The 21,128-nt window shown below is 46.8% G+C and overlaps 1 protein-coding gene across 2 annotated transcripts in view; it reads left to right on the top strand.

The window, feature by feature from the left end:
• Gria1 (glutamate ionotropic receptor AMPA type subunit 1) overlaps window positions 1–16,654 on the top strand; it is a 311,889-nt gene extending 295,235 nt beyond the window's left edge. For both annotated transcript variants that reach the window (XM_041665038.1, XM_041665037.1), the window contains exons 15-16: window positions 5,192–5,326; window positions 14,094–16,654. In XM_041665038.1, the coding sequence (XP_041520972.1) occupies window positions 5,192–5,326; window positions 14,094–14,297 (339 nt within the window). In that variant the 3' untranslated portion in view covers window positions 14,298–16,654. The remainder of the gene's footprint in view (window positions 1–5,191; window positions 5,327–14,093) is intronic.
• Window positions 16,655–21,128: the final 4,474 nt, after the last annotated feature.

Raw genomic sequence — 21,128 nt, 5'->3', positions numbered from 1 at the left:
GCCATGCCTCCGCTCTCAGCAAGGGAAGGCAAAGGACCGCACCTGCCAGCCAATGTCCTCACATTGCATAAAACCCTGACCTCCTGTCCCTTGCTGGTCAAGGTCCTGCCAACTGGAGGGACCAGGGAACCTGTAGAGTGAAGCTCTGTCTCCCCACACTCTAGCCTGAAAGGGTGCAGGAGAACAATGCTGGAGGGGTACGGGGTAGGGAAAGAGAGACCCCTCCAGAGATGCAGAAATCATTTTGTCTCCTCCACGCCTCAGAGGCTTCCAGCCCCAACGGAATCTCACTCAGGGTCAGGGTGCTTAGTGTATGTTAGGCGGAGCAGACAACAGCCTAGAAAGGACAGATGACTTCCACGTGAACCTACTTCAAGACGGCACAGCCTGAAGGGCAGTTGCCCACTTGGGAGGCTGCGTTCCTCCCCAGGTCCCCAAGTCGCACTCCTGACTCTCCCATTGCTGTTCTTGGGAAGCACCTGGACAGAATCTCCATTGCTGCTTTTATTTTCAAGTTCAGTCAGACATCCAGTTCCTGCTCCCTAGACTGACAGAGACTGGGGCTTTCATTTCTGGGGGAAAAAAATCCTCCCATCTTGGAAGAGACCTTAGCTTCAGTCAGAGCTTGAATTCCCCTCCACAGCCCACACAGTCTTCTTGCGTCCTCAGCTGCTGCTGTGTTTGAATCCAGGCTGTCCCTTGTGGCCCTTGCACGTGGTGCAGCAGCCGGTCCCTGAGCACAGGCTGCTGAGAAGAGCCGCCCCCACAGCCATCACTTTCACAACGTCTGCCTTGCCAATTATTAGTACAGTGGGCCAGTTCTCATCCTGTACGGCTCTTGGGGGAAAATCTGCAGCCTAGGGAACCGGCCTACTTTGGAAATGGAGCAGCAAACACTGCCGATTGACATGACTTCTGTTTCTGCATCCCCTAAAGGGACAAGGCTCTGGGGACAACTTTTTAAGGCTGTGATCGCAGGTCTTTGAGGAACTTCTGGGATACTTCAGCTCTCTTGGGATTGGGATGAATGTCTAAGGTCGCAGTACTTGGACCCCACACATGTTCCTGCCTGCTTCTTCCAAAAAATGTACCCATGGTGGAGGCTTTCGAGCCTCCTTCAAGGTATTTCGAGCCACCTTCAAACAGGCCTGCGCGCCTGCACAGAGCTGATTAGCTGAGCCCACGCCCTTCCCATCAGCTTTCCCTTCGGATCTCAGCTGGCAAGTGAGCTTACCCAGCCATCACCTGCCTCTCCCAGGAAACTGTCATTACTCAAATCTTTTCTTAGTCCAAATAAGTAAGTTCTAGGAAGAGCCCAACAGAAAAAAAAAAAACCTACTGTACAGGAAAGCTGATTACAGAGTCAGCATGCAGAAGGCTTGGGAATGGCCTAGAATATCCACTGGAAGCTGTGGGACTCTAATAGCAAAGAAGAAAGAAAGACCTTTGGAGAAATTGGCATGTGGTCCAGACCTAGCAGATTCGGGTGATTGGCAGCACTAGTCTCAGTGGACGCCATTGCTCTGATGGCCAAAGGCATTGGCATCATCTAGAACTTTCCACTTAGGCAAGAAAAAAAAAAAAAGAAGCCTCAAGCCTGTGCTCAATCTTCCTCATGAAGACCAAATCTTGGAAGGTCTTGAACATTCTTAGAAGGGATGTTGGCTAAAAAAACAAGGCATCTGGGACAGTTCCTCAACATGGGGAAAGAACAAGAAATACAGAATGGTGGGGATTCTCTTTTCCCCAGAAGGAAGGCAACACTTTGAAGACAAAAGGTCCAGGAGAACAGATTGTGGAGCCCAGGGTCATTACCATAGCAACCAGCCCAACAATTCTGCAAGATGCAAGCTCTGAGTTTTAGGTTTCCCTGTTTGTCCTTTTCGCCCATCACTCTCCAGCACGGCCACTCTGTCTGTTCCTGGCTGGAGACAGCTGTCACTCTTCCCTCCGACCAGCAAGCTGCCTAGCTCTGGGGAAGTGCATCTGCTGGGGATGGAAAGAGATAGGGCTGTTTTGGGGAACACTTGGAAGACCCTAACCGCATCTCCTTCTTCCCCCATCAGAGCTGAAACCCTGCAGTTTTCCATGTATTGGAACAATTGCTATTTACTCAAAGGCCCTTTTATGGCACAATGGATCAGAGAGGGGTCACAGCTCCAGTCCTTAAATAAAAGAAGTTTTGTCCCTGCCCCAGGGTAGCCCATCATATCCCAACAATGGGTGTCAAAGGTCAGTGATGGCAATAGGCCAGAAGACCTCAAACCTCCTGAGAAAGATCAAAATCTGATGCTCTCCCAAGAGCTAATAAGCATGAGGTAGGGTTATAACTCAGTGGTGGAGCACCTGCCTAACACACATGAGGCCCTGAGTTCAACCCCCGCACTACCAAAAAAAAATACCTACACACCTACACACATACACAAAGCTAATGGCACACATAAAGGATTCACAAACCTTGTCTAAATGTAAACTTGCCTACACTAAAACCACACCAACATTAACTCCTCTTCACATACTCCACTAAAACATGCCAATTTAGACCATTCTGTCATGTCTAGTATCAGAAAGAGTGAAGATCAAGTTCCCCCTTGATTCCAGAAGTTTTCCCTGACCTCTGCTATTGCAGAAAGATGCCAGCATAGCCAGAGTCTTTGGAACTGATCTGCCAAAAGAGATACAGTGCCCAAACCATCCGGCTGTCTTTACACAGGCAGCCATTTCTCTGGGCCAGAGGTCTTCCTAGGTAGATGAGATGACTGTGGTGATGTACACCGAAAATCCCAGAACTTTGGAAACTGAGTCAGGATGATCAGGAAGTGGAGGCTGGACTAGGCTGCTCAGTGAGTTCAAAGCCAACCTAGGCTGTATACTGAAATCCTGTCTCAAGCAAACAAATACAGAGGGTGAGGCTGTAGCTCGGTGGTAAAGCACTTGCCTAGCATTCCCAAGAGTCAGGTTCAATCCCCAGCACCAGAAAAAGAAAGAAGACAGAGTAGTGATAAAAAGTCTCCACTGCAGACACAGATGTCCAGTCACTGGACCCTCTCCTTTCTACAGTTGTGCAGAACACAGTTCCTCCCTCACTGCCACACGACACCTAACTCTACCTGTCTCAAAGATATACCATAAATGGATGGCCGGGGAGGCAGACACAATCACAGAGCAACGTGAAGATAGTAACAGAAACTGGTGCCCACCATCCCTGTATCTCTGAAGACCTCTCTAACTGAATCAAACTTGGGGGCACGATAAAGAAATGTCAGAAGACACTACCCTTAGCGATGGACAGAGCAGGTGTGCATTAGCTAGTGAAAGATGGGGGAGCCTGTGCCTCCAGCCTTCTTTCCCAACTCTTACCCTCTCCCTCCCTCTGAGCATCATCCTTATCTAGTCCTTGCTACAGTGTGGGCTGCTGATGCCTTAGGATGTCTCCCACCCTGCCCACCCCTGCTCCCGTCCAGACAGGAGGGTTTTATAAGAATTTCTGTAAAGGACTCCTAAGAATTGCATACCTTCTGAAAACAAGCAGAAATATAGATTGGGTGTTCTGAAAATCACACAAAGTGTAAACCCACTTTTCTCATTTCTCTTCTCAGTCCACAATCCCAGACAGAAAAAAAAAAAAGTTTACTCCCTTGAATAATCATCTCTGCTGCCTAGAGAGGCAGGCTAAGCATTGCCCAAAGGCACACATACTCAAAAACACGAGAAGCCACGGAGGAGTTGCTGTAGATAATCCCGTGGCTCTGCTGGCTGGGGCCATTTCCAGAGCAGGGAGGCAATGTGCTACTACCATCTGCAGCTCCCAAGTTCAACCACCAAAAACCCTGGGCATCTAATAGAAACGGGGCAAAGGCTTCTGACTCAGGAGATAAGAAATCCCTTTCCACGTGCCCACATTCTCCGAGGCAGATGTCAGAGCAGCTCCTAGGACCATGCAGCCCACCCCTCGTAGGGCTCCTTTGGATCCCCACCTGAAAAGGAACACGTGGAGAAATACAAAAGCCACACATCCCACCCTGTGCTACCAACCAATGCCTTGTACCTGTGCAAGCTAACACATGCGCTTCGTTTTGATTTAATGGAACACTCTGACGAGAGCTAACAATATAAAGGAAAGTTGTCAAGAGTCACTGAAAGAACCAGGAAGGATCGTTTTTCCGAGACTTAAAGGTGTTCTTTGCCTGTGTCGAGAACTGAGTGAGAGTCACCGCATTCCACTGGGGACACGAGTTTGGGTCGGTGTTCTCCCTGCCTGAAAGTGTTCTTCACGCCTGCATTCTTGAAGCTCACAGGATGTGACAGGACTCAGGGACAGTCTCCCACACCAGTGGGATCCACAGGCTCCACAAACCGGGTTCTGCTCCTTCCTGCCAGACGTCAGTACTTCGCCCCAGGCTTCTGGGAATTCAGTACCCTCCTGTGGGACTTGGCATCTCTGAAGCCAACGGAGATTTCTAAATTCAGTCATCCAGGTCTGCCCACAGCAATTTTAGCAAGTACCTCCAATAGAAACAAGAAATGACACCGATTAAGCAGAATTATTAGGGTGTAATAGAGCCCATTCCCTAGCTCAGTGCCTTTCTGCCTATCTAAGCCCCCCTCCTGCCAGGTTTCCCCTTAAATTGGGACTGAGAGCAGTCAATTAAAGGTATGCATCCCTCTGCCTTTATTATGTGTTTGAGAGCTGTCTTATTAAATTGAAATCAAATGCACATCTAGGGGAAAGTTCACTTTAATACCAACTCCCAGCAAAACACTCAGAGACATGTACAATGATGGAGACTGACGTGTTGCCAAGCAACAGAGATGAAGTAGACATGAAGCTAAAGGAAAGGGTTTCCCAAAAGGGTTGGCTAAGCTCGAGGGTTCAGATCTTCCCAAATCTGGCCTGAATTTTTTGTGGTTATCTCCTGTCCCAGAAAAGACGATGAGGAGGGAGGTGATAGAATTAGAAGGTCGACACAACCACAGATGGTTGTCTATACACACAAACACACACACATTCCCCTTGCCCCTCGGGAATGTTGTGAACTCCGCCAATGTAAACAAGCAATTTCCAACGTGAATGCTGAGGAGGGGGTGGGGTCGAGTGTATGTGTGTTAATTTGCTGCTGCGTCAATGGTCTCCAACCTCTTGACTCACTTTCCTTTTCCCCCTCCCCTCCTTTTCCACCTCCTCCTCTAGGACAAAACAAGTGCTCTGAGCCTCAGCAATGTGGCAGGTGTATTCTACATCCTGATCGGAGGGCTGGGACTGGCCATGCTGGTTGCCTTAATCGAGTTCTGCTACAAATCCCGCAGCGAGTCGAAACGGATGAAGGTGGCATCGTCTTCCTGGGTCTTTTCTCCTACCCTGTCCCAAGTGGCACAGCTGGGTTTCCTGAGAGGATTCTTGCTCAGAGGAGTAGGAACGAATAGACTGAGGTCATCCAGGGAGCAGAGCAGCAGCAGGAAGAAACTGAAAGAGAAGTGGGGATGGGGTGAATCTGGAGATTACTTTGTCCAAAAATAGCAAGTGCATTTTTCCAGAGACAGGTCAGATAGGTTGGTGAGGTTAGAGGTCAGGGTTTCATCAGCAAAGTTATGCCCAATAGAACAGCTCCCCAGATGAGGGAAGGCATGGCTACCCAGTTCTCCATGTTGACTTTGCCATACTTGGTGAGTTGGGTCCAATTTTAGCTTCCGTATTATATGGGCTAGCATTGGCAGAAAAAAAAATCATCCACAGAGAAAGCTAAGCAGATTAGCTCAATAATGCAAACCACACCGAACCCCGCTGATGGCAGCAGAGGCAAGGAAGAGTTAGAGAGGATTGAAGAGTTGCCAGAAGAAACATGAAAACTTTGTGGGGAGGAAGAAAAGCAGGCTCATCTTATGGAGTCCCAAAGAACACAGCGAAAGCAATGATTGCAAGCCAATGAGAGTAGATGTGAATAGAAAATGCAAAACCCATTTTTCTAACAGAGGAGCACAGGGACCATCCCAGTGAATAGGGAACTCACCATCGCCGGTGCTGTGTGAGAAGGGGCAAGTGGCTCTTAGCAAAGATGGAGATGAAAGCATCCCAGGGAAGCCGGGGGTTGTCACCATTGCACAGCCCTCAGCTGCATCTTTAGCCCTAGTGAGGAAACATGTACGGAAGGCAGTCATGTGAACAGTACCACAAGGAAGCAGAGAACTCAGGTGTCAACTGTGACCTTCAAACCTTTGAATTTCAACAAGAAATGGATACAAAAAAGTGCTCAGGGGATGGCTCATACGGTAAAGTGCCTGCCACACAAATATGAGAAGTTAAGTTCAGAGTCTCAGCACCCACATCAAAACAGGGTACACCTATGTACCATAGGTACACCTGTGACCCCACCACTGGAGAAAGGAAGGAAAAAACAGAGGGACCCCTGAACTCATTGGTCAGACAGCCTACCCAGATCCACAAGGTCTAGGTTCAGTGAGAGAGCCTGTATATAAATAAATCAAATAATCAATCAATAAATAAGCCAAAGGGGAAATTGAGGAAGACCTCCAATGTTAACCTCCAATACACACACACACATACACACACAGGTACATACACCACACATACATGCACATACACACGCAGGTATGTACACCACACACGCATACACACACACAGGTATACACATACCACACACACGGATACACACACCACATACACACACAGAGGTCCATACACCACACACACACAGGTACACACACACCACACACAGAGGTCCATACACCACACACACACATAAAGAAAGGAAAGATGTGCTTCGGGCAGTAAAGTCTATAGGAATGTAGAGGAAGAAGAATTGGAGGAAGCTGGTGGAAACAGCAGGAATTAAGAACAACCATTCTTTAGACTAAGAAGGGAAGAGAAATGTGTTCACGGTGGGCTTCACACCAGCAGGTAGCTTGGCCTGGGCTCTCTCTTTGGCTTGACTAGATGAATAAGATTTATTCCTGGGGTTCATTCTCCTATAATGTGCCCTAAAGGCCCCCTTCATCAGTATTCAATTCCTCCTGAGTGGAACATATACATCACTGAACCGCTAGCACAGGCCCTGCCCAGCCTCTCCCCACCTCGGCTATGATCCTTCTATACATCCTGGACCAGTCCTGGAGAGAACATCTCTAGCCAGTCCTTCCTTGAAAACTCGGTGTTCAGTTATGTAGGAGAGGAACGAAGGCAGGAAAAGGGGGCTCCACATCCTAGTTTCCGAGACCTTCTGCCTTGGCATTCAGCATTCCCACGTCACAGTCCCAGCTGCTTCCCCACTATCAATCTGCTTCCCTCCTCCTACCACGTCCCAGGCCCTGAGTGTTCTGTGCAAGCTGATCCTTCACCCTGTCTTCTATTTCATGAGGCTCATTTTAAAAGCCACAGTGTGGGACCAGGAACAGTGGAAGTCTGGACATGTGACGGCATTTGTCTAGAGAACCTAAGCGCCCCTCGCTCTCCCCTTGACATCCCGTTGGCAAAGCCAGATCCCAGCGCAGTTACTGACTTTAGATCTTAAACCCTCCATGACTTTTATGGGTTGTGGCAAGGAGCCCTGAGTCCTAAACAAAGCTTTCTTTGCCAATTCCATCCAGAACACAAACCTCCAGACAATCCCTGCTATCATTCAAAGAGAGGAAACAACTGTTCGAGCAGCAAAGAGGGACCCAGGCCAGGAGCTAGATCAGCCATGCTCTTTTCAGTCCTCCACCCCTTCCCCGTGGACCAGAGGCCCAGAGTCTGTACTGGCCGGTTCTCAAACAGTCTTTCTCATGGTGCCCCAGGACACGGTGTCCAGTGGAGATCTGTGAGCTGAGAGCCTGGCATGAGTCCATCCGTTCTGTTTCTTAACTCCATCAGCTTGGCCAAGTTTTAATTACCCTCTGATCCGTATTTTTATTGTAAAAATGGGGACAGAGATACAGTATATACTTCATAAATTTGTAGTGAGGATATGAAATAATAGATTAAAGGATTGGCAGGAGGCCTATATCCCAGTAAGCTCTCAATAAAAAAATAAGAGCAGTGATCACGAGCCTATATGATAACAGCCATTATTAAGGCAGCTACAGCTTCCTTCAAGCCTTCTTTTATTAATATTTATTTATTAACATGTAATTGTATTAATTACATGTACTAGATTCTTTTGAGCCAAGCAGGCCATAAGTCCTTAAAGAATGGGCACTGACTATGGGATAAGTATATTTAGTAAAGTTAATATAGAATTGTGTCCAAGAGAGAAAAATCTCTTGAAGTAAGGAAAGAGGCATGAGAAAGAGAGTTAGTTGCTCATAGGTTAAGCAATGCAACACATCCCCAAGGTGTGTGTCCCCCAAGGTGAGTTTGGTCTCATCTTTGGGTGTTCATCAACCATGATGTGGTTTGGCATCCACCAAGCAGGAAACCACCTCAATGTCCAGCTTCCCTCTAGGTTTCTGGTGATTTCCACTATGCTGGTTACTAACTAGAGGCTGGAATTCAAACTGAGACCCTGTTGGCCAGCCGCACTGAAGGCACACTGCAGTCTTAGATGGCAAGAGTTCTCTGCTGAGGCCCCAGAGTCATAGTGCCAAGTCTTAGAGACATCCTCACACTTCCCTACACAGTGCAGTTGTTGAATTTCTCAGAAGCTGTCAGGGTCCCCCAGAAGCGCTAACCCAGACTCTACACCCCAATGCCCTTTAATCAGTTCCATCCATTGTCGTGACTTCTGCATGAAACACCAGGACTCCTAATAGAACTTTCCATCTTTCCACTTCAAGGGAGCTAATTTCTTTATTAATCTAGTGGGCCCTTCATTTCCGAAGCTCCATCAATTCCTCTCTTATCTAGAAGAGATAAGTGGAAGGCCCTCCAGGCCACTCCTCAGGCTTCAGAATGAGCTGCTTTGCTTTTCCAAAAAGCAATTAGCTCTGTTCAGAAGTACAGCCCACAGCCCTACACAGGGATGCAGATAGAAGCGACAGGGCCTTTGAAAATACCTTCCACCCTATGTCTTTCCATGGTCACACTGTTTCTCACTCTTAAAGCCGGGAGCCCCTAAATCAGCTCAGGCTCACCTCCCAGGACTCAGAAGTTCAAAGAGACCTTCTCTAGTCACATGCGAGGGACGAGGAAGAAGAAGAAAAGTGAGTGAGCACAGAGGGAGAAAGGGCAGGGAGAGGTTAAAGAGGGGAGGGAAGGCTGGGAGCGTTCATACCAAGGGATTAGCTCCACATTTTCACCAGTCAAGCATGTATTCCTGAGAATCTGCAGCCTAATAAAAAGTGAGGCTTGGGGAAGGTCACACAAGCCAGGAGCTAGAATGACGGGAATTAGTGAGCAAAGCCTCCATAAAGCCCAGGCCCTTCGTGTTAGCCAAGATGCTTCTAAACTCCTCTCTCTCCCTTCTTCCAACTATTAATTTATTTTTTGCACTCTTTCTTTATGTCCTTTAAGTGCCAGACATAGTGCTGGTCACAGAGACAAACCAAATGCATCTTCCTGCTCAGACTGTGTCACTTAGGCAACCTTCAGCGCGGGATCTCAACTGAGCCTTCTTGACACTCTTTGCCCTTTGATGTGTTATGAGCAGGACACGTGTGTCACAGAGGAAGAGGGAGGACAATGCTCAGCACAGGAGATGCAACCAGGAACCACCCAGACACAGATCCCCATCTTGGGGTTTCGCGGGGAAGGCAGACAGTTGGTGAACTTTGACCTGCTAGAGAGTGCCGGTGACGAATGCCCTGGACCTTTCCTTAATGAGAGGACCGAGAGCAGGGAGGCCACATAGCATCTCTGGAAAACTATCATCTGTTTAACCGGGTTGAGGCAAGGGACTGAATGAGCCAAGGTCAGAGAGCTGTCACAAAGGATGCCCAGGGTCAGAGACCCAGACACTAAAACTCTTGCCTAGAAACGTCTGGAAACCAGTAAGACTTGGACAGAGAAATTAGTGGTGTCGAAGCTGGAGACTCAGACAAGGACTTCAGGTAGCCCATGACCTCCTACTATAACTTAAACCTTCAAAAACAAAACCTCACCTAGGGCACCTTTTGAACTGAATAGCGCCTTAGAGCCTCAGAACTTCTCCTCTGCCAGGGAGAACAAAGTAGAATCTTTGTCCTTGGCTGACACTAAGTAAAGTCAAGACCTTTATCATTTCCTACTTTGCTCTCAGGGGAAATTAATCCCCAGCCTCCCCAACGGCCAGGAAAGCAGCTGACCTTTTAAAATTGTATGTGGCTGTGCCAACCCATGGTACGCTTAAATCACGGCAATTTAGGGTCTGTACACTTGCCTAGAATTCATGAGAAGCTGGACACAGAGGAAGCATCCACTACAGCTGGTGCTTAACCACTTCTTTCCACACATGCTCAGTGGAGTCATTAATGAAAACTGCACTTTCATTAGGATAGTCTCTCACATCCAGAGGCTGGGCACAGTTCTCCTAGCAAACCAAGGGGCTGGGGAGTAGAATGCGGTCACCATCGCAGAACGGAGTCTCAGGTCTCAGGAGAACCACACTGGGGGACATTGTAGCTGGAGTTGTCATTCACTCTTCTCTCCCTGAGCCTCAGTTTCAGAACAACAGCTCTAAGGATGTGTGCTTGAGAAGAGCTGGTGAGGGAGGGACAGCAGAGAGCCACCCTCTCAAAGGCAAGGGCAGGCATGTTATTAATGATTGTTATTTAGCTTTAGGGGAGTGTAAGAACCCATAGTGAATAGGTCATCTACTTTGTCACTGTCTCAGATGACTATCGTCTTAAACAAGGCAATCATGCCAAACAAATTGGTCTCAGATTTTGGTAGCCTCTGGTATCAAATGCATCATTAACCTTGTTCTTCATAAATTCATGATTTACCAACTTTTTAGTGAGATATTACAGAAATGTCTGAGACTTTGAGAAAGACAATCCAAGATGATCTATGAGAGCTTTAACTTGTTTTCTTGTTACAGTTTTTTAAGTTAAAGGAACAGGGTCGGTGGGGCTGGAGAGTTAGCCCGGCTGATAAGTGCCTGCTGTTTAAGCGTGGGGAGCTAAATTCAATCCCCAGCACACATGTAGGAAAGCTGGCTGGGGTGGCACATGCTTTAATCTCAGAGCCGAGGAAGCGGAAGCAGAGATAGGCGATTACCGGTCACCCAGCCTGGCTGAGTCATCAAACTTCATGTTCTAGAGAAAAACCTTGTCTTGAAAAACAAGGTGGACCAACTCTTAGAGAATGCCTTTACGGTCGCTTGTGTGCCGGTGCAGATGCACACACACACACACACACACACACACACACACACAGAGAGAGAGAGAGAGAGAGAGAGAGAGAGAGAGAGAGAATTTTTGGATTCCAATCTACGATCTAGAAAGTTCTATATGTTTTTCTACTGACACAGTTAAAATGTTCTTCTCTTTTCAACCCTTTTTCGGTAAGAACCAGTAATCATTAATTCTTCCTGTTCTCAGCTCAGTTTTCCCCTGTGTAGCATCATGGTTGTATTTATTTGGCCTTTGACTCAAAAGAATGCAATCCAAATCACACTTCCTCTTCAGTGGAGGAATGCCAGGGGAGGATGTAAATAAACTTAAGTCCGGGGTTTGAGGAAGAGACAGAACCAGCGTGGGCAGAACATCATATGGGGGGAAGTCTGTCTGAATCATAGATTTTATTTTTTAGAATATCTCTTATTTATTCTTTGATAATTTTATAAATGAATACAATATGTCTTGATCATATCCACCTCCAACTCACCCCATCCCTCCTTTGGATACCAACCAACACATCTCCCGCCTACCTTCATGTTCTTTTCCCTTGTTTTGTTTTTGTTCTTATTTTGGGAACACACTGAGTCCAATCAGTGCTGCTTTGATGGGATGCTGCATGATCTTGTTGGCTTGATAAGGTACAGAGTCTTGTCCCACCGCGGTGAGCGCACTAGTGCAGTGGCCATGTTGTGTCCAGAAGACAGCACCTCACAGCACTCCGTCCCATCCTCCAGCTCTTGCCTTTGGTCTCCTCCCTCATTTGTGATGTGCACTGGCCCTTTAGGAGGACAGATTTATATAGACATCCCATGTACAGCTGGGTATTCCGAGTCACTTAGTCTCAGCATTTTGACCAATAGTGAGTCTCTGCATTAACTGTTAACTACTGCAAAAAAAAATTATCTGGATGAAGTTAAGAACAGCACTGATCTATGGGTATAAACACAATCATTGAAAAGGTAGTATTACATGTCTAACAGGACCCCCCTAGGATCTAGAACCATAGACTTCTGCCTGGATTTACAGTATCAGGCATGGGTTAAATTCTGTGAAGCAGGACTCAGATCAAATTAGAAAGTGGTTGGTTACCCCATAACCATCCTGTCACCGTTGCAACAAGAGACAGATCTTGTCTGGCAAGTCAGTTTTGTAGCATTCGGGGTTTGTCACCAAGTAAGTCCATTGGTACCAAGAAAAAAAGTACATCAGATTGTTTATGTCCCTCTAGCTACAAGAGACAGAATGAGTGATCTGGGTCACAGCAACAGCATCCAGGTATTTTTGAAAAGATTAATTTTTTTTCTTAAGTAAATTCAAAAATATCTTATAAAAAGCTATCTGTACAATGGCCAGTCAGGATAGCCATGGGCTGTGAAGGCATGGTCCTGCAGTCCCCAGGATGTGAGCTTTCTCTAAGGGGACAAAACTTACATATAAGAGAATCTTTGATGCACACACATTAAGTGAAAGCCTAGGCCGTTGGCCGAGGTGAGGAGAGACTTCAGGAAGAAAGATGCTAAGCAGAGAGAACAAACTGAAGAATGTGGAAGGTTGGCCTCAGCAGAGGAAGTCTGCCAACCACAGGCAACTCTTCTCATTACATTGATTCCTATCGTGAAACTAAACCTCAGCCCTAAGATTCTATGAACTCGGAAATGGATGGGAAGGGAGAGGGTAGTCTTCATGGCACAGAGCTCCTCCTCCAGAGGAATTTGAACAGAACAATACTTCCTCTCGTCCTACTCAAATGTTCCACTTGACAGCTCTGTTGCTGGGGTGACCCTTGAGTCCTTCCCAGATCTAGAATTCCAGCAGGCTAGAATTCACAAGGTGGGCGACACCGAGATGACACATCGGTCTAGACCTGCAAGTTGTCTGGGCTGACAGGAAGGAGCTCACACAGCGACGAAGGCTTTTAAAGATTCAGTCTCACTCTTTCTGCCACATGACCCTTGCTGGCTACATTTCGTGAATCATCTGATTCAAATGACTCCTAAGTACCCTTGTCGTGTGGAGCTAGGAGTTTCTTTGTCAGAAGATCGTTCGAACCCAGCAGTAACCACTTTCCCATCACATTTTAGAGCATTTTCTGTACAGCAGTGCCACTCTTCATAGATAGAGGTAGAGAGGGGGGCAGAGGCAGAAAAAGAGGAAGAGAATGGGGGAAAGAGAAGGAGGGAGAAGGAAAGGAGCTGAAGAAGAGGATAAGGGAGGAAAGAATGCGGAAAAGAAATAGGAAAGGAGGAAGACTGTAGCTTCCTAGACAATTCCATGTTCTAGACATTAAGGTTTAAAATTTCCAAAAAAATACCAAAGACAGGAACCAAATCACAGAATCAAGCTTAGGTATCAGGATGCAAATCCTAAGGTCCACTCCCAACAGTGCCAGGGAAATGCCCCACCTGCAGGAGTCACAGGATGCTGTAAGTTACCGCCTACGTCCTGATACATTCAAGCCTAGGCCCCAAGAAGGCTGTGGGAAGGTGATGTGTAGAATGGGATTGAAAATATCGTGTGCCAAAGAGTGCAAGGATGCATGCCCAGGGCCACTGTCTGTGTAATGCACCCTAACCATTAGCACGGACAACCTCTGCGTATAGACTGGCACATCATATTGGGGCTACTAACCTGGGATTTCTAGAGTGTTAGCATCCCAGGTCAGAAAAGGACTTAGCATGCTAGAAAAGAAATAAGAATCACCAAGAACTGCCCACAGCCCTGGGTTTTTTTTCCTCAGGCATGGGGAGGAAGGTTGGGGGATAGTTTCAATACCATCTTGACTCATTCTTCTTTGCCAGTCATTGACAAGGACCCGGGGAAGAACCCCCTGTCCTCCTGAAAAGGGTTTCTGTTTGATCCCACAGCAATCCATCAATGAAGCCATACGGACATCGACCCTCCCCAGGAACAGTGGGGCAGGAGCCAGTGGAGGAGGTGGCAGCGGAGAGAATGGCCGGGTGGTCAGCCAGGACTTCGCCAAGTCCATGCAATCCATTCCCTGCATGAGTCACAGTTCAGGGATGCCCTTGGGAGCCACAGGATTGTAACTGGAGCAGACAGTAACCCCTTGGGGAGCAGGCTCAGGCTCCCCCAGTCCCATCCCAAGCCCTTCAGTGCCAAAAATAACAGCAAAATGAAACACCACCTCCAACCACCGTGACCATATGGAGGACAATTCAGCCAATGTCCCTGAAGAAAAAAAAAGCAAAACAAAAACAAAAACTCCACTAGGCCATTCCTTTCCTTTGGGGATTGTTTTTCACCCTTTGCCATTTGCTGAGTGAAGATGGTAACTAGCTCTATGCTGCAATAATGGGAGAAACCCTGTCTGATGAAGTCTAACGTCTCTGAGAATGGAGTCCCTGGGATATTAAGGAAGAAATCAAACTGTTTAATTTTAATTCAGTTGTTAATGTGTCTTAGTGTGTGCAGTTATTTTCTTACTAATATCCATGGTTTGCAGGCTCTGTTAGACCCTTTTGCTTCTTCTTATTCCCCGCCCCCTACCCCTCCCCATCACTCTTCAGTTTCCAGATTGAAGACTCATGATTGGTTCCACCTTACAAGCAAGGAAAGGAATATGTGACCTTCAAACTCAGTGTGGGAGCTCTTCAGACCGTCCATCCCTTGGATGGAGACAGACTACTGGAGAAGGAGACTGCCTTCCCCAGACAGAATACTACCTTAATGCTGGTTCACCGGAGAACAGCCATGAAGAGCATCTCAGATAGGGCGTGGAAAGGGGCTGGGCAGTGTGTAAGCAGAAGAGGACTTGGGAAGCTTCCTGTTGCTTGGAAGAGGCTTCCTCTAATGCTCAAGGGCCATAGAGTACCGGTATGGTACATCTATTTACAAAGTCAATCTGAGCCCCAAAAGATGTGTTCTATGATGTTCAGGCTGAAAGGCAGTGTGGTGGCTGAAGGGCAATTGGTCTCCTGAACCTGGTAAAGCTTTGCAAAGAGCTGGCAGCGAGGGAGGTGTCACACATGATTCTTGCCTTTCCTTTGCTTGGCATCTAGACTGAAGCCCCATGATGGAGTATAGGACTCTCTGTGGAGCCTCTGACATAAAGGGAAAAGCTGTCCAAGCTATGTACAAAGGAAAGGCGACTGGGAATTATGTGTCTGGCCAAGCGCCTGCCACAGAGCCTTCTGTGTCACTTCCTGTCCTAGGTTCGAGAGACCAAATATGAAGTTGTGAGTTACGTCAAAGCAGAGAACTGGGGGTTTATGTTAATAGCGTATTGTTTTAGCATGTGATCAGATCTTAAGAAAGAAAGACAGCAAAGCCTGAATTATTTTGAGAGACAGGGAGATGAGCTAAGTTGCTAAGGATATCAGGCGACCTTAAGATGCCTGAGCCCACTAACACCAGGAGACTAACTTATTCCCTGGCTAAGACAGAGGAAGGACATTGTATTACAATGGCCAGAACCTTTACACCCGTGAATGCAATGACCAAGGTGAAGGACAGCCAGACAGGAAAAGTAAACAAGAGTCACTGAGAGAAGCTAGGCAGCCTGAACCTTTGGATAGAAGTGGAAGTCCCTGGCACGCAGCTTTGTGGAGCCCTCCACTCTCTTTCTTGGTGCAATTGACTGCCACCTCTTCTGCAATCACTCCCAGGTGCATGCTTTAGTGAGTGCCATGTGCCACTACCTTTTACTGATAACCATCTCTGGCTGGTTCTCCTCCCCTCTGTCTCCATCCAATCTTCCCTATTAGGGGTTATTATTAGCAGTGGACAAGCTGAAGATTTTGGAGCCTCCCCCAGAGTTCAGGGCAGGAGAACTGGCTTCCTTTGTGGATGCTCTCAGTGGACAACCAGTATCTCTGTGTCTCTCTCACTCTCTCTTCATCAGCCACAGCAAAGAAAGATCCCAGAATCAACCCTTCACCCCATTGGTCGATTTCTCCGGTGTTAACATGGGCATGGCATGTGAAGCAATGTCCTGGGGATGAATGGTCACCTTTTGTTTCTGCCAGCTAACGTCCTGCCAGCCTCCTGCCTATCACCGTAGACTCTTGCGTGACCTGCCGCTGGGGAGTCTGCACCCAGGAAGAGATGGCTCTAAACTCCACCATCAGCTGTTCAGAGACCTTTTGCCTAAGGCCTGGGAAAATGCTCTCTGGCCCCTGAGCGTACTGGTTGGCTAGAGAAAGACTGTGCTGGAAATGAGGGTCTGTGCTGGGAGGAGTCCATGACTCCCGAGACGATGCTTCTCACCAAGGGATGCGTGGAGGAAGAGACGAGAAGTGAGGAAGAAGTTCCCTTGTATTCTGTATTTTTACTACACTTTTCTTAAAAACGCAACAGTGGGGAAACTCTGAAAGCGACTGACATTTTTCTCAACAGGTGTCCATACTTAACAGTTCTGGCTTTCATTAAATTCTGCTCTTTGGTAGCTGGGCCTTTTATTTAACATCTATACTTGTTTTAAACTCTCTTGGCAGATGTGTGAGGGGGGAAAAAGCTCTCATTTGATCAAACACTAAATATGGGGGGGGGAGTTCCTGTTTTATTTTCAAATAGCCAAGGTTTTTTTTTCCTTTTTGGTATTTGCATAAAATGAACAATATCACCAAGAATTAAATCACTGTGGACCCATTATCTACCTTTCATTATTGTTCATTCCATTCTGTGCCATTTCTGAAGCCAGGGTTCCCCCAGATTGCTGTTTTCTTATTCTTCAGCTTAAGACTAGCAGTTTTTAACTTCATCTCTCTGCCCTTATTCGGGAGCTGGAACCAGGGACCGTGTGCATGCTAGGCAAGCATATGGCCACTGTGCCCAACCCACAAACTCCTCAGAATCATTTTAGAACTTTGTAAATGATTCATCAAGATAGGATTTTTACATGTATTTATTCATATACATGTATGTGCATGTGTACATGCTAGAACATGTATGGAGATCAAAGGACAATGTGCAGGAGTTAGTTCTCTCCTGCTACCACGTGATCCTGAAGATCAAACTCAGGTCATCAGGCTTGTCAAGCAAGATTGTTATTTGCCTACTGTGTCACCTTTAGCAACCTCACCTAGGATTTTTCTAAAACAAGGGAAGACAAAGAGTGGTATCTGTCATTTACTGGCCACAGTCCCAAGCTCACAGAGAGCTAGGTTTGACTTGACTCCTTTCAGACACCCTCAAGCAGGAATGTATGTCTATTGTGATGTGTACAAAGTCAGGTCAAGAATCAAATGAAAACCAGGCTTCTAGCAGATGATCTTGGTTGTTTGACCCAGAATGCCCTTGTCTGAGTCTGAGAGTTTTCCTTTCCCTCAAATGAGAAAGACTCTGTGACAGGATCTCACTGCACTGACACTTAGAGATGGAGAACTAAGAACCTCAAGAGGGCTACAGCCGTAGTTCAGAGTCCTGCCAAGCTTGCTTGACGCGCTGAGTTCAATACCCATTATCCCCACACACACCAAAAAAAAAAAATAGAATATATGGAAGAAAGGAAGGAAGTACAGAAAGAGGAAACAGAGGATAGGGGGGAAAGGAAAGAGAGGAAAGAAAGGAAGGAAGGATACAGGAAGGGAGGGAGGGGCAGAGAAAGGAAAGAAAAGCAACAAGTATATGTTTTCCTAAAGAATACTGCACGTTAGCAAGGGACTAGGATCTAACATAATTGCAGGAGGGGTTTAGCAGCAACATTCTGGTAGTAGGAAGGGGATGGAAGACAGCAGAACAGGCAGGTTTATGTGTTCGCCCTGTCTACACTTACCTACAGCATCTAGGGTGGCCCTGGATGAAGAAGCATCAACTGGCAGGCAGAGAGAACCCATAGCCTTACTGGCAAATATACTGGATGATGGGAACCTGACTAGAACAGCATGGGTCCTCCTGGAATGAGCACTGACTATGTTAAGCACAGGCTTGACCTTCTATTTCATGAAGGAATCTGAGACTTCAAGAGCTTGAGTTGCTTGCTCACAGTCTCACGGTAGGGTCATGTTTTGAATTGTCTGCCTGAACCCCTAAACCCAATGACTTTATATCCCTAAAGACCCTTTTCATCATCAGCCGGATCATGATAGGTAATGGTCAGGAAAATACCAAGAAAGCACTGTGGACCTGCCTGTTGTGTCAAACTAATAAAAATGGAGTGGATAGAATTATGTCCGCCATTCCCTTGGGAAAGCAGCTATGCCTTGAGCATGGAGAAACCACTTATCTAGTCAGGATTACAGAAAGGGGAGTGAGAAAAAGCCACACACACACACGCACATGCACACACACGCACACACACGCACACACGCAACACACATGCGCATCTGCCTCCATGCTAAGGCAGAGACCTGGGGCTTTGCCCATGCTAAGCAAACACTCTACCACTGAACCATGCCCTCATCCAAAGAGTCTCACTTTTAGTACCTTTAAAACTACTGATCTATGTAGAGATCAGCATGCTTGTCAGAGAGAAAACTGAAGGCCAGGTACCATGGAGAACTGTTGATTCAGTCTGGTAGTGGATTCCTAGAGCCTTGTATCGGAAAGAAAAGGGAGCGATCATTACCATCATCCTGCGAGACACAAGGCAATGGATTTGTATTCTACTAACATTAAAAGTAGCTCTGTACAATAGAGGATGCAGCTACTCCCAGCATTAGGCTCAGTCCCTGCTGAGAAGGTACTACAGGCATGAAGATTGAAACATATACTCCGATTTTCCTTCTGTCTCTATTCCTCAGATTCATAGGTCACTTACATGATGGCCTCTGTGTACTAAGTAGAAGTTAACAGGGGTGAAAGAGCCAAGATCCGCCTGCACTCTTCCCTGAAGCTTTACACCCCTACTGTTTGAGTTCTCAAGTCAGTAACACCCTGAGAGATGCTAAGATGGGATCAGCAAGGGCCTGCAGAACTGAACACAAATTCCTTCAATAAGACAGTATCAGAGCTCATCTTAAACAAAGGCAGAATGGAAGGTTTGTCCCTTACTAAGAGTTAATGTTCTAGGAAAGATTTTTTTAGGGGTGCCATTCATGTCTTACTTTACACATAAGAAAGGCAAAGTTTGGGAGATATTATTGTTGGAGTTTTTATTTGATTGGTTGATTGGTTGATTGATTGGTTCATTGGTTGATTGGTTGGTTGATTGGTTGGTTGGTTGGTTGCTTGCTTGCTTGCTTGCTTGCTTGCTTGCTTGCTTGGTTCATTTGTTGGTTGTTAGAGGTGGTTTTAAGACAGAACTCATACAGCTCATGCTGGCCTCAAACTCACCCCATAGCTGACCTTGAACTCCTCGACTTCCTGCCTTCTCTGATCAAGTGCTGAGGGAAACTTGAAGAAATGCCCTGCCCAAGGGGTATCATGGTTAGAAAAACATTACTCAAAGGGACAGTGACTTAGAATTTGCCATTCCTGTTAAGTCCTTCCAGTTCTGCCTCCCACAAGCCTTAATATGTTCATTGATAAAATGGGACACCCTGTTACAGGAAGTGTGAATTCTCTTTTAGTCACCACTGTTCTAGCTGGGTCTCTACGGAGCACAGGCCATGTATGGGTTCCAGGGACTGTTTACTTTGTGACTTGGGGTTGTTCAGTATAATCATCAGTAGTTCCAGATGATTATGGTATGCAGCCAGGATGGGAAGTCCAATTGCCATCTTAGATTATCAAACATGCTCACGTAAAACAACTGAACACCAAGGAGCTCCAAGGCAGGGGTGTTTGTTCATGGCCACACTCAGGACCCTGGCTTCCTGGCACAACCCACTTTGCTGCCCAGCTTCTGCTTCCTTTCTCTGCACACATCTCATACTGGGAGATTGTCTACAGAACCAAGGAACGAGGTTTCTTGTGAAATCCTGGGACATAGATGGAAAGCTGATCAGTACCAGACCTCTGGGTGGTATCTTGTGATGATCTAGGTAGAGTCTCCAAGGAGTAAACACTTGACCTGGATGAGAAATCCCTGGAAATTAAATCTCCATGGTCCAGGACTGAGAATGGAGCTCAGAGATGAAAGAGAACTCTCTTAGTATCGAGTGTCTGCAAGGCTGGTTGTGCCCAGTGCTGGAAACACAGACACACACACAAACACACACACACATGCACACATACAGCTGGGATGCCCCTCAGTTGGTAGATTGCTTACCTAGAATGTACAAGGACCCACATTTGATCTTCAGCACCATACAAACAAGGGATAGTGGTAAATGCCTATAATCCTGGCACTTGGAATGTAGAGCAAGGTCATCTTTATCTACATAGTAAGTTCAATGCCATCTTGTGCTTTATAAGACCCTTACTCAAAAAAAAAAAAACTCTTAGTGGTTTTAAGGGACAAAAGGCCATTGTGTTGGCCCTGACACAGGAAAAGGAAGATACGACTTGAGCTCTAAATGTCCCTATGCTCTTTGGGCATGTTTGAAGCAATGCAACATTCTGCTTGGGTTACTGAGACTCTGAGCTGCACAGATAAGATTATCACAGTAGAGATAAGTCCCAGGAAAAGGCAGAAGGGCAACCTTAGTCAGGTGATTTTTCAAACCGGAAAGCTACTACTTGGCTGTTTCCATCACAGACTCTGAATCCTACCACATGTACTTTTAACCTGATTCCCAAGAAATAAGGTCCATTGGCCTCCTCTCCCACGGGGGGCCAAGCTATGCTAGTGACAATGCGAATCCCTTCTCCTCAATCCCAAATTGGACAAGGAATGGGGACCAGCACTTGCTCAGCACACACACACATAAGATGCTGGTGCACCACCTCTGTGCCTTAGCTCTGCAAAGTGGGGACTTAATACCACCAGGAATGAAGCGGAGACTTGATATCTATGGTCATGTATCCAGTGGTTGGCTCGGCCTGGATGCTAGTCAATTCTCTCTCTAGGCTCACTGTCTTCCCACTTCACTTGAGAT

This window comes from Microtus oregoni, unplaced genomic scaffold, assembly GCF_018167655.1.
Source record: "Microtus oregoni isolate MIOR12 unplaced genomic scaffold, Mior012 000015F_ref0000493, whole genome shotgun sequence".
Taxonomy (NCBI): Eukaryota; Metazoa; Chordata; class Mammalia; order Rodentia; family Cricetidae; genus Microtus; species Microtus oregoni.
The sequence above is the reverse complement of the archived record's forward strand: the minus strand, read 5'-3'. Positions and strand labels throughout refer to the sequence as shown.